General features: G+C 40.3%; 1 protein-coding gene across 4 annotated transcripts; it reads left to right on the top strand.

The window, feature by feature from the left end:
- The first annotated feature begins 4397 nt into the window (after positions 1-4397).
- Positions 4398-14460, top strand: LOC133409188 (probable nuclear hormone receptor HR38). 4 transcript variants are annotated; one of them, XM_061688872.1, is made up of 9 exons: positions 4398-4555; positions 7678-8465; positions 9822-9951; positions 10199-10362; positions 10721-10923; positions 11015-11193; positions 11278-11412; positions 13229-13307; positions 14356-14424. In XM_061688872.1, the coding sequence occupies exons 2-8, from the start codon at positions 7680-7682 to the stop codon at positions 13270-13272; spliced, it is 1641 nt and encodes a 546-aa protein (XP_061544856.1). In that variant the 5' UTR covers positions 4398-4555; positions 7678-7679; the 3' UTR covers positions 13273-13307; positions 14356-14424. The 4 variants fall into 4 exon arrangements, with proteins under 4 accessions (XP_061544856.1, XP_061544857.1, XP_061544855.1 ...); XM_061688873.1 differs by lacking the exon at positions 13229-13307 and having other exon boundaries at positions 14356-14460; XM_061688871.1 differs by lacking the exon at positions 14356-14424 and having other exon boundaries at positions 13229-13516.
- Positions 14461-14480: the final 20 nt, after the last annotated feature.

Genomic DNA, 14480 nt, shown 5'->3' with positions numbered 1-14480 from the left:
CAGTGGATGGACTGAGTAAAGTGTCAATTTATTTTACTTTAAAGGGATTACTTTTTGGGGATACTGTATTTGTCGTAGCCAAATACAAAGCCTTATCGCAGCCCAATGTGTATAAGGATTTTGAGGACATTTTCTGAAATGTAATCTGTAGCTCTCTTTTTAAATACTATGCTAAAGGCATATTTATTTACATGCTGAATGATTCTGTGTTTCCTTTTCATGTGGCCTACCAATTGAATATCTAAATGCTTATCTATCCTGGCAGAATTTTGGGAAACATGCTTTGCAGAATGCATGGGTGGGTAAGGAGGACTAATCCAGTGATTGCGGGGAAAAGAAGCATGGAGGAGGATTAATCCTAAGTAAGTGAAAAGGAAAAGTGGAACTTTACGTGGGAGTTTTAAAACATAGAATAGCCTAACTGCAGACATCTTAAGACACACACAGAGTTGGTGATATGAAAGCTTACATGCACTTTTGCTATACTTTGCTAAGCTATATTATAATGCAGTCTCCTCGCTCACAGATGAAGTGTCTGATAACATTTGAGTTAATGTATGTTAGATATTGGGTCATATGAATATGAAATAGCAAATGACAAAGAGGCATTCACAGCCACAAGATCAGCAATGAATTGCCTTAAATGTTTAAAGAAACATTCCACACGGATCCTCTCCATATTCATATGTTCATTAGTAAAACCCAATTTCTTCTCACCCTGAATGATCCCTCGCACTCTAAAGAGAAACTGAATCACGCCCAAGCCTCCTCTGAGAGGGTTCAAGTGCGCTTTGAATTAACTGTTTGTGGCTGATAAGTTATGACATGAGCGGTATTAGCTGATGCTTAAATTGTTGTTGACATATGGGTATTTACAGCTGTGACTGTGCCATCCATTATGCGACCGTTCCATTGACGACACTGCGGTACAGTACAATGTATGATTTCACATCTCTTGAATTGGAAACATCAGTTATTCCAATGATTTCCTAGGTCAAGTCCCAATTGGTTAGAGGCTTATCTACATTAAAAGATAAGTTCATGCTGTGGATTTTATATTGTGCTAATGTGAGACAGAATGAAAAATCATCTTAATGGTACATTGACTTGTAATTATGATGAATTACCTCACTGGGATATGATTCTATAGTGACCCCAGACAGGGGCGTCAAACTGGGGGGGAAATGGAATGGAAATCTTCAACTGCACCCCAAATATTTTTGACGGGGGCCCTCCGTGAAGGTGGTCTACGGGGGACCTGAACATGGTGCTACGCCACTGACCCCAGTTCACCCAATTCGGTGCGTTATAATATTATTTGGGTTTGTAGTGATGCCTTGATCAGTTCATTCATTCATTTATTCATTCATTTATTCACTCATTCATTCATTCATTCATAACCTTTTCAAACACAATATTGCACCACAAGGTGGCGCTTCAAGGTCATTCATCCATTAATTTTCCGTACCGCTTATCTTCACTGGGGTCATGGGCGTGCTGGAGCCTATCCCAGCTGACTCTGGGCGAGAGGCGGGGTACACCCTGAGCTGGTCGCCAGGACACATGTAAACAAACAATCACTCACACCTACAGGCAATTTAGAGTTTTCAATTAACCTACCATGCATGTTGACGTGGGAGGAAACCGGAGTACCTGGAGAAAACCTACAGAGACACTGGGAGAAAATGCAAACTCCACACAGGCAAGAACAAATTTGAACGCGGGTCCTCAGAACTGTGAGGCAGATGCGTTAACCAGTCGCCCACCGTGCCGCCCCTTGATCAGTTTTTAAGTCCTTTTACTATGTGATTAGACTTGCCTCCCAGGCACACACTGTTATCTCATCCCATCAAAGTTAATGGTGAGTACACTGTTTATAATTTCTAAAATACAGTGGTAAACTCCTTTTTACACTTGTATGCTAATTAAAAACGTTTTTAAAATTCTCTATCCACTTCCTTTGACCCTATTCCTCAGTCACTTGAGAAGGGTTAATAGTTTTTTTAAACGATAAAACAGTTAACTTTATATGCTTGTATAAGAGTGAAGAAAATTGAAGTATTGCTTATAACATTGCTTGTAAGGGAATGTTTTACAATGTTGATATTATTTAAGATGATGCATCTCTCAGCGGACCTTGGGCCGAAGGTGGGGTACACCCTGGACTGGTCGCCAGCCAGCAGTGTTGGGGAGTAACTAATTATAATGAGATTATGTAATTGAGTCACAAAATTTATGTAATTGTAATCCATTACATTACTAAGTGAAAATGGCTAATTAAATTACAGTTGTTTTTGGAAATTTCCATTACAATTTTATTTATATTAGAAAAATTTGCCGCAAAAGCTTGTATTTGTTCTCCATCTCACTTACTCCTTCTAAAGCTGACACTTGTGATTGTCTCTTTCTGGTCATGTGCCATTCTGCTTGTAGTCTCAAACGTCCATCCATTTTCAACACTGCTTATCCTGGTTAGGGTCGCAGGGCGCTGGAGCCTATCCCAGCTGACTTCGGGCGAAAGGCGGACTACACCCTGAACTTGTCGCCAGCCAATCGCAGGGCACATATCAGAATCAGATTCAGAATCAGAATCATCTTTATTTGCCAAGTATGTCCAAAAAATTTGTCTCTGGTAGTTGGAGCCGGTCTACTACGACAACAGACAGAAATGGACAGAAAACACTTTTGAGACATAAACACATTGACAAAAAACAGTCACTGAGCAATAAAGGGTTGCTAGTTATCTGGTAATGTCTGTACTTTTTTTTGACAATTGTGCAAAAAGCTCTAGCACTTAGAGCAGTTCGGAAGACTAATATTGCAATAGTCCGGTACAATGACCATTGTGCAAAGCGTGCCGAGACTTCAAGCGAGTAGTGCAATAATCTGGGACAATGTTGATTGTGCAAATGTTGCAGATACTCTTCAAACAGTGTGCAAATGGAGCAGATATAGACACGGACAACCATTCGCACCGTCACCATTGGGAACTGAACCAACGCTGGTTGAGAGTGTGTGTGAGTGTACCGCTACACCATCAGTGACTAAGTCTCAAACATATTACATATATTTTTGCCCAAATATGACCTTGAAGCGGCATGGATGACTGGCATGGATGACTGGTGAGCATATCTGCATCACACTTCTGAGGATCCAGATTAAAATCCGGCCCCGCCTGTGTGGAGTTTGCATGTTCTCCCCGTGCCTGCATGGGTTTTCTCCGGGCACTCCGGTTTCCTCCCACATCCCAAAAACATGCATGGTAGGTTAATTGACAACTCTAAATTGCCCGTAGGTGTGAATGTGAGTGTGAATGGTTGTTTATTTATATGTGCCCTGCGATAGGCTGGTGACCAGTTCAGGGTGTACTCCGCCTCTGCTCAGAGTCAGCTGAGATAGGCGCCAGCACGCCCGCGACCCGAGTGCGGATAAGAGGTATGGAAAATAGATGGATGGATGACCTTGAAGCGACACCTTGTCATGCAATCTATTGTTTGAAAAGGTTAGACTCAGTTACACTTTTGAACAGTTTCATCTTGATAATTTGGGACATTTTTATGGAAGACTCAATTATCTGGTTTGTCGAATGATGCGATATTGTCAAAATTGTGCACATTTGTCATTAGGTTAACAAGGATATCATGTTTTCTACATGCTGTATATACACACATCTATCTATCTATCTATCTATCTATCTATCTATCTATCTATCTATCTATCTATCTATCTATCTATCTATCTATCTATCTATCTATCTATCTATCTATCTATCTATCTATCTATCTATCTATCTATCTATCTATCTATCTATCTATCTATCTATCTATCTAGATAACTCCACACAGGAATTCCAACAACGACCTCAGAATTGTGGGGCAGACGTGCTAACTCCTATTCCACAGTACTGCCCCAGATAACTTAAATTTCCATTATTTTGTGTTGGAAAATTGTTGTGTCATTGCCCCCATTTATATTATTCCGGTTTCATCCAACACAAACTTCTTGTGGTTATAATATTATTTTGACTGAATATTTCAGGCTGTGTAGCCTAAGTAGAAAAAGGATTGTTGTTTCGAAGTTGAGAAGGTTTAGGTGACAGTGGTTAATAACAACGAAGCACGGATCCAGCTTTATCAAAAATGTCAAACGCACACATTTCTTGTAGCCGCTATTGTTTGTCTTTTCTCGTCCATTAATAGTCCCACGTGAGCAGCAAGTTAGTGGTTTATCTTTAGAGGGCGAGTGGCGTTTGCGTCAGTGGAATCCCGTGAATGCGTCACTCAAATGACGTCTGTGGTGACCGTGACGTGATTGGTCGAGGACCGGAAACTACCCCTCCTCTCCTTCCACCGTTTTAGGCGCGGTCCCGCCTTGTAGTCTCCACAGCGTGATAAAACAAGACGCGCGTGGTGCGTCCCGCGTAGATCTGAACTGATGCTTGTAGGCGCGTGAGTGTGCGCGCGTGTGTGGGAGTGGGCGTGTGCATCAGTGGGGCCAAACTCAGACCTTTGGAATACATGAACAACATCAGAATCTGGATATTTACATGAATCAGGTCAGTGTTTGCTTCATGAGCAATATTTGCGATCAATGACGATGACGGCATGCATGAGTAGAAAAATGCTGCAAAAACAGCAAAGTAAAAAAAAAACACTTCTGATGAAGTAAATGTGACATTTTAAGTGAATTTCAGTTATTTTATTTTTCTTCTTAACATGCCCATTAAATCCAGAGATTATTCTGATGGAGATTTTACATCATCAAGTTAAAAAAAATTGTGTATCTTGTAGTTTGAAATCTCATTTAATAGTTGTCTCCAGTTTACAAGTGAGATGTACTTTAGGTTGTTGAAAATCATAAAAGATGATGGCATTATCCCATGTACAGTGCAAAATGTTTGTACAGTTCTATTAAAGCTTCAGCTATTAAAGCTATTAAATCTTGTACAGTTCTATTAAAGCTTTTCTACAGAGGCTTAACAAAGTTGCCTTTAGAGTGAGTCTCAATGCAGGTGTAAACAGGAAAAGCCAAGTGTTAACCTTCATGCCACACTTTAAAGGTCTCGCAGTGAGGACCGTTTGAAACGTCACTTTCCAACAATGTCCTGACAATGTCTCGAATCAGTCCTCAAACAGACATCTGTGCAAGTACACCACATACACACACACACACACACCTACACACACACACACACACACGCGCACATGCACACAAACACGCATACATAATCAGGCTTTGCCACCCTTCCCATTTTACATGGCACTGGGCCCTTCCTGTAATACAATCTGCAACACTCCCTGGTTCAGTCCCTGTGAAAGAGGGTTGCCCTCCACTCAAGGAGTTCTTAAGAACATGAACAGTCAGTAACACAATATCTGACAGCATCTGACGGCTCTGCTGGGCCAAAGGGCTACACTTTCTAAAGAGGGCTGAGATGCCTTGAAGCCAAGGAGAGGGCATAATGGGAAATAAGGCATTCAAGGGGATAATAAAGGAAACAGAAGGCGGTTTAGAATTACTGACTATAAGGAATACAGTGGAGCCTCGATGGAGAAACAATTCGGGATCTGGTTTCAAAAGAAATTTTCCCCATCGGAAATAACGGAAGCAGAAATAATATTTTCAAGAGTCGAGTGTCACATTTTTTAAACCTATAGTAACTGTACAGGAATGTTAGAAATAACAACGTAACATATCATACAAGTGTAAAAATAAGATGACCGCAGTTAATATGACAACAAAAGGGACAAATTCAGCCTGAAAGGGAAGGTTCGCAATTTTAAAAAAACAACAACATTTTTGTGTTATTTGTTAAAACAGTCAATGTGACCTGACAGTAGTACATGATAAATATGATCTTTGGAAAAAATCAGCCATCTCTGGCCCCATCTTGTGCCTCTAATTTGATAAAGACACCACTGTGCTTGAGGAAAAACAACCAATCGGAGACAGAAGGGGTGTCAATCGTTTGTTGCACACTCATCGTGGGCACAAAACTTTAAAACTTCAAACAGATAACATTTAGGGCTCTAGAATTCATGAGTACCTTAAATCAGGAGTGGCGAGTGGTGTAACTGCACGGAGGCGTGAGTCTGGGTTTTCGTAATTTGAAAGATTCGTGGAGGCGGCATATTTAAAAAAAGGGTGGTCTGTGGCGGTCCGTTGTGAGAGTGAACATGGCTGACTTCAGTCACGGCCGATCAAAGCGCCTCGTTTCATTCCCTTTAAATGTGGTGCAATGAGTCTTGCATAGAGACATCTCTGTGCGGAAGAGCGATCCACGCGTGAATGGAACATGCTCATGGCCGGTGTGGCAAGAGACAACGATTAAATACAGTATGAGCTGGCGATAACAGAGGGCATCCATGGAGCTCAGAATCTGTCTGCTTGTGCCCCGATCAAATTCCCTAAAATCACGTTAGACGAGCTGCACCAAAAGTTAGAGGTGGTCTCAAAAAGCGTAGCTTTAGACCGAAATTCTGCCATCAGATTGTCAATGCTCTGGCCGCAATGTCAAAGATCACACCCTCGCTGCGCCGGTACGCCCATCTTGGCGCAGACTGGTCTGCCAAATTGGCGAACATATGCTTGCATGAAAATCAAGATGAGTCAGATTTTGCACTGCGCTGCAGTTGTGCAGTCCACCAAAATAGAGCCTTTAGTATTATACTATCATTCCAATAGGAATAAGAGGCTTTTTCTGCGATAAAAGGTAACAGTTCAGTGGGAAATTTGTGTGTAAAAATATGCAAACATGACAACAAAACAAAAATGAAACACTTGACGTTTTGTTTTAAAATTGCAAACTCCCGCTTCAGCTTTAATCACAAAAGGTGTAATTGAAGGAAGTTTGCAAAAAATGACGACTATGACCACACAGGCAAAAGTATTGGGACACCGCATACTGTTATGAATGTATGACAGTACGTCATTTACAGTAACATCCAGTGAATATTATTATTCTTTTCGTCTCCGGCAGGCCCTTCTTTTTAAAACGTCTCAGAAAAAAAGCCACAAACAGCAAAGAAAAAGCACAATTATTGTTTTTTTTAGCCGCTGGCCCAAGCTCTTATAGCAGAGGTCACCAACAAGGTGCCCACAGGCATCAGGTTGTCCCCAAGAACCACATGAGTATCCAGCGGCCCTGGTCTAAACAAATGGGACAATGTTGTAGAAATGATTATTTGAAAATGGAAACACTTGGAACTAAAGTGTTGCGTGTTGATATCTACCGTATCTGTTTGCTATCTTGTTAACTCATTGTTGATGAGTGTGAGAAATCATTAACATGATCAGTGTCTTCTCATAGATGAATATCATTTATTATTATTAATAACACATAATTAAAAGTAATTAGAGTAAAGTTTTTATTCCATTGGTGTGTATCAAGCTGGTAGCTCCTTGCATTAATCAGTACCCAAGAAATAGCACCGTGATCCCTGTCTTATATGAATGCTGACACCTCGCGTATCACTGTACCTACTGTACGTAGGCACTGAACTGCATTTCTGTGATTTAGTGCCTAACTACTCCGTTGTGGTAACTGAGATGTTTGTGTGGAACGTAAGCAGTGGTTTTGGATATGTAACATTTTGAAAGCATGACTGACTGAACATGACATGTCTTACACCCGTGTTTTGTTTCACCTGTGGTAATTGATGTCCTTGTGTGCCCCAGCAATGCCCTGTGTACAAACGCAGCATGTAACCCTGACCCGTGACACCCACTTAATCTTCTTAAACTCTGATCTCGATGCCAAACCGGTGATGGAGATCGGTGGCCAGAAGGAGCAGCTGTCTACATCCTTGTTACCCAGCATCAATACCTTAGTGGGAAGTGGCTACATAGGAGAGTTTGATGCGTTTTCCTGCAAGATTCCCGCCTCGCCTTCCACATCTACAGTTTCATTCGGCCACACCTCAGTCGCTGAAATTACAGACTGCCAGATGCAGAACCAAGCCTACAAGCTGGATGACCTCCAAGTGTATGGCTGTTGCCCAGGCTCATTTACACTCAGCTACCTTGATGAGACAATGTCATCATGCGGCTCCGACTACTACGGCAGTCCAGGGTACCCCGCCGCCTCCCCTACAACGACAGGCTTTCAGACACTGTGTGGACCTGTGTGGGATTCCCCTTTCAGCCCCTACAATCCAGCCCCCACGGCTGATAAGCAGTCCTCTTTTTTCCCCTTCAGCTCCACACCGGAACAGCACTCTCCCGTGTTGCCCCACCAGGATGCTCAGCTCGGTCAGGACGAGCCCTTCTTCATGTCCCCTCAGCAGCACGTGTCTTCACTGCATTGCCCCATTATGTCCATGGAGCACGGCGCCAGGCTTGCAGAGGGGTCTTCCAAAATCCACAACCCAGGTTTGAGCGAGGGCCGCTGTGCCGTGTGCGGAGATAATGCTTCCTGTCAGCACTATGGCGTCCGCACCTGTGAAGGCTGCAAAGGTTTCTTCAAAGTGAGTGGAAGAAGTGTGGATTGCATTCGTCCTCCTTCAGAGAAATACAAACTGAAATCTACTGAAATGAATTTCTTTGATTTCACATTTTAATGTTGTCAGCCCAACAGAGGACACTTGTTGAAAAACCTTTACCAGTACAACACAATAGAAATTTTTAAGTAAAGTGGCGCGTTGAGATATGAGTTACCCAACCTTTTGAGATACAACTGCTCTATGGTGGCAGTGAATATAGCTCACTTTACAACAAGCTACAATTCTTAAAAAAATGAGGCTTGAAGCGGTTTAATGCCACTCCCACTTACGTTTATTGTCACTAAACATAAAAAAAGAAAAATATATGATGTGTATTTAAAACACCCACCGAGCTTTGCCTTAATAAAGTCTGTTCAGGTTAATGCTAACAAATGCAAAATGCCATAGACGGGCGAACAAATATCGAGATTGTGGAGGTGCTATAACACTTAAAGCAATGGATATTTGAACAAAAACGGTGGAGCAACATATTTAGACAGACAATATAACAATAATCACAGGCATATATTATCTATCGTTTGTGAAAAACAACTAATATTACGAGAATGCAGCTTACCAAGTCAGTTGTGAAACTCTTCTACACGTGTCTCTGTGTCTGTTATACTGGCCTCAGGGGGCCAAGGCACTCACACCAGAAGGAGCAGCACATTATCTAATGAAATGAAGCAAAGGTCTGGCAACAACTGTTTATTACTATATTATTTTGCTGTTTATTAGACTCAAATTAGGTCATTACTGTATGTTTTTATAAAGTACAATATTGTAGAGTTCTATTTTTCTTATTGAAAACGCATGACAGTTATCAGATTCATTGCATTTCCATCCATTTCAATGGGAAACAATCATTTGAGATATGAGTGTTTTGAGTTACAAGCATGGTCAAGGAACGAATTAAACCCATATCACAAGGCATCACTGTTTAGTACTGGTAGCCTATTATAAAATGACTGTGTTATAAATTGTTTTCGTATTAGCTTTTAAGTACTTATTTGCACAGTTTCCAAGATGCAAAAAAACGAAATGATAATTAAAGTAATTAAAACAGTTACAATAAATACACTGAAAAAAATAAAAAATATATATATAAAAAAAACAATTCAAAACATTTTTAATAACATTATTTTTGTTTGCTGATTGACTTGGGGAAATCATAGAATTCATCTCCCAAATATAGTGAGGACTGCCAAGTCCATTCTGAGCACACTTAGGTTACCAAATATGGTCCTTTGCCCAATAAAGGGCTACTATTGCTACTGTAATTTGAGCATGATAAACAATCTATCCATAGTCATATTGTTTTTCTCCCCTCCTGACTGACAGCGAACTGTGCAGAAAAATGCAAAGTATGTTTGCCTGGCCAATAAAGACTGTCCAGTGGACAAGAGGAGGAGGAACCGCTGCCAGTTTTGCCGTTTCCAGAAATGTCTTACAGTGGGAATGGTCAAAGAAGGTAATATAACGTCAGCCTCACTTTCAGTTTTCAATGACTTACACGTGATGATGACCAAACCATGGTTTGTAATGACAATCTTGTGAAACCAAAGCTCAGAATGAAAGACACGTTAGTTGAGATTTACAATGCCAGCTGCAGAAAGAAATGGATATACTGTCGCAGCTGTTTTTTGATGTGCGTAGCGCAGCCATGTGAAGGACACAAGCGTGAGCTTGAAATCTTCTCTCATCCTTTCTGTCCCTAGTTGTTCGAACAGACAGCCTGAAGGGTCGCCGAGGTCGTCTACCATCCAAACCGAAGACGGCAGCTGAAGCTTCTTCCACCACTTCCACTGTCAACATCATTTCCTCGCTAGTGCGAGCACATTTAGACTCCAACCCAACCATTGGCAAGCTTGACTACTCCAAGGTAAGAGTCCATGTTTGCATCATGTCTTTCTGTTGTTTCTGGTTGCTAGTTTGCATACTCGTGAGGTATATTTGCCTTTGTCCATGTTTCTGCTGCATGCAAGGACCCGCCCAATAATTCACAATTGTAATTTGGAGGCGTGGCGATCAAGTGCTAAAAATACTGTCGAGCTCCAAATGGGTGCTCGCGTTTCTTCTTTCCACGCTGGGCTAGTAGTAATAGCCCTCACCTGGTCGCAACACATTAGCTCCGCCTTTGGCAGTCATGGTAACAGAAGCTGTGCTTAAAATTTTCATGATATAAAATAAAATATGCAGATGAATGAATTATGTGTTATCTGCCTCCTCTTGCCCCTCAGTACCAGGAGACAGTGGACAATGTATCAGAGAAGGAGGATGCCGATGACATCCAGCAGTTCTATGACCTACTGACCGGATCATTGGAGGTAATAAAAACCTGGGCTGAAGCCATCCCAGGGTTCTCTGACTTCTGCAAAGAGGACCAGCAGCTACTTCTTGAGTCTGCCTTTGTTGAGCTGTTCATCCTACGCCTGGCATACAGGTTGGCTGCATTTAAGAACTAGAATTATGTTTACCATTATACCGTTCTGTCTTAGTATATCATTTCATTCAAATGGCTTACATCACTGCAGGTCAAATCCAGAGAAGCACAAACTGATCTTCTGTAACGGCATGGTCCTCCACCGACTGCAGTGTGTTCGTAGTTTTGGGGACTGGATCGACTCCATCATGGATTTTTCCCAGAGCCTTCACCGAATGAGCTTAGATGTCTCCCTGTTTGCGTGCCTTTCAGCACTCGTCATCATCACTGGTTTGACCGTTTGTTTCCTTCACACAGTGCATTCGTTACATGCCAGGACAAAGTTTCTCACTGTGTGACAACTTTTGCTCTTAGATCGCCACGGCCTCAAAGAACCCAAACGTGTTGAAGACTTCCAGAGCAATCTCATCTCTTCTTTAAGGGAACACGTGAGTGGAAACAGATCGGAAACAAGTCGAACCCAGCCCAACTATCTCTCTCGGCTTCTGGGTAAGCTCCCCGAGCTGAGGACTCTTTGCACACAGGGGCTGCAGCGCATCTTCTACCTAAAACTGGAGAACCTTGTCCCTCCTCCACCTATCGTGGATAAAATCTTTATGGATATCTTACCATTCTGAATACAAATGAACACAAAAGGAGAAAAAATGCACCTTATATGATTTTTGTGGTTTTGCTGGTGCTAAAAAGCACTTTACTTGTCACCTAATAATGGGTACCCCTACACAGCAGCTATCTTTAAACATGCATGCGGAATCTTTAAAGATTGGCACCCCATGGAACCACTCGAGGTGTAACATCGCACTAAGCACTCCGATGATGATGTCTACTGAGATGTCTTCATGTTACATTACGTACAATATGTGCTTGGGTATTACAAAGATGGCTGAACTGACATTAGTGATCATATATTTGGAGAGTGCATTTGTTGAAAGGAATTTATTGGTGTGCTAAATGTGTAAATGTTACAATGCTATGCAACTAAAAACATTTTTGGCAATGCAGTGTTAAATGATGGTAGCTAAACCTGAAAAAATAAAATCTCTTAAGTAGTTTGTTGTCTATTGGTCCCACTGAGAACAGAGACACTTGCGGACAAGGGTCACGTGTTGTAATATATAAAATGGACATTGTGCCCCAGTGTTTTATAAGGGAGACACAACAATAGTTGCGGAAGGGCCAAAGTTTACACCTGTTTTGATAAAACAGCATACAGTAGTTTATTTGTGGTTCTTATGGCCTTAAATTCAAGAAAATGTTCTGCCATTACTCTCGTGTTGCCGTTTTTAACACCTTTTAAAAGGTGATGCTGGCAGCCTTCCAGTTGACACGCACACAAACGCATTTGTTGATATGTGTAGTGAATACAAAGGTGCCTTTGCAAAAACAACCCTTTTGGTAAACTCATGTGACTCTATGTCAATGTCATTCCTAATATCATAAAACAAGACAGTAATAAATTTTAATTCACCCATCATTGAAAAAGCTTTTGCCATAAAGTGCCTGAAGCATATGAGTCAATATACTGAACCTGTAGTTGTACAAAGAGTATATGATGCGTGAGCATTGCACGGAGTGAGTGTATCAAGTAATGAAATGTCTACAAATGAATCAATTGTTCAACAGCATATTTGAAGCCATTTTATAATTTGAATGTGAGGATCATGCATATTACTGACTTCTTGTTCTTAAAATGAATGCTGACTTATGTTACTTTGTCTGATAATGTCTGTCACATTCTTCTGTTACGTGTTTCCTTCATTTTAATTGACCCTTGAAGTGAACCATGCAAATATCTTGAAAACTGTCAACGGAATGTTAGGAGAAACTGTCTAAAGCTAAGACCTCTACAAACAATGTTCAACCCAATGAGATACAATAGACTTCATTCTCCAGTTATGATGCAGAAGTGTTCACAAAGGGAGTATATTTGATAATAAATTCTTAAAATGTCATACCAAGTGCTTTCATTTTGAGGTTTAAATGTAAAATGAATATCCGCGACATCTACAGTACATCTACCGTATCTCTAAAGGTGCATTCTCCTCAAGAAAATGCCGTTTCCAATTTGACAATGAGAGGTTGTAATTACAGTATATTCATGGTACCGGTATGTTTGCAATTTTCCTGTATGAAAAATAAATAAATAAATTATATATACTGTGTATATATATATATATATATATATATATATATATATATATAGGTGAGACCGAGGCTTGTCACATGGATCACATTGCAAATATCTTCTCCACCAGAGGTTGCAACTAAAAAGTAGAATACTAGTTTTCTTCCTTTACATTGTCAGGGGTCGTGTCCTGTCTGAGAAGAGAATTGGACATTGTGAGCTGAGATGGCCGACAATCAAACTTTTTGCACAACCCAAAGTAAATAAAGTTAATTTTATATATTTTAAAATAGGCTTCTTCCAGATAAAAATCCTAGCAGTGATACATGTGGACTTGTGAGAACAACAATAATTTTGCCCTTGTTTTATTAGTTGTAAAATCCAGTGTGACATCTTACCCTATATAGTGAGATAACTTACCCGATGTACTGAAACAAAATATGAAAATGAAATGAATACAAAATAAGTACCCGAGACTTTGGTCTATCGTCTTCTTCACCTTTTGTTTATATAAATAAATAAATAAATAAATAAATATATATATATATATATATATATATATATATATATATATATATATATATATAAAAACTGTGTGATATTAAGATTATTTGGACAATACAGTATATCCAGAATGTATTCATTATGATTCACTTTTTCCACATTTTGTGTTGCAGCATGATTCCAATATAGATTAAATTCATTTCTCCCTGAAAATTTAACAGACAACACTCCATATTGAAAATTTGGAAACATGTTTTTTGGGCAAGAGGCAGGCTATAGCAACCATTGTAAATGGTGTAACACCCAATCACACTAACATACTGTACACACCTTGGTCTTTATCACTTTGAAGTGCCTTCGGTGTCCTCATCACAATCACAAAGTCATCATGGAAATGTAGCAGAATAATGAAACTCTGAGGTCTTATGATAAGTGGCCAAACATTTGCACACATACTAATACAATGATAAATCTCTTAAAATGTGCATTTGGTCTTTTTTCAATGCAGGCTGAAACAGTGGTTTGTTATATGGTAAATATGTACACTTATGTTTCAAAAATGTCTATGTGTGTAGTTACATGTTGTTAAGCTTAACATGTCCACTCTGTCATTGTGAAATATCAATTGATATAGAAACCTTTCAGAAATTCAAAATATGTATTAAACAGTACAGTCAGCTCACTCTCTCAATCATGTTGATCATAAAATGCTAACATTAGCCAAAAATGTCCAAGCTGTCATTGTCCACTCTGTCAGCAAGCTCACATATTTTTCTGTTTGAATGTACTTTGTCTTCTTGCAGTTAACATCTACTGACTTTAAACCAGGCGTGGTGGGTGACTGGTTCCCACATCTCCCTCACAGTTTTGAGGATTCGGGTTCAAATCTCACCTGTGTGGAGTTTGCATGTTCTCCCCTGCCTGCGTG

The sequence above is a fragment of the Phycodurus eques genome, chromosome 10 (assembly GCF_024500275.1).
Source record: "Phycodurus eques isolate BA_2022a chromosome 10, UOR_Pequ_1.1, whole genome shotgun sequence".
Taxonomy (NCBI): Eukaryota; Metazoa; Chordata; class Actinopteri; order Syngnathiformes; family Syngnathidae; genus Phycodurus; species Phycodurus eques.
The sequence above is the reverse complement of the archived record's forward strand: the minus strand, read 5'-3'. Positions and strand labels throughout refer to the sequence as shown.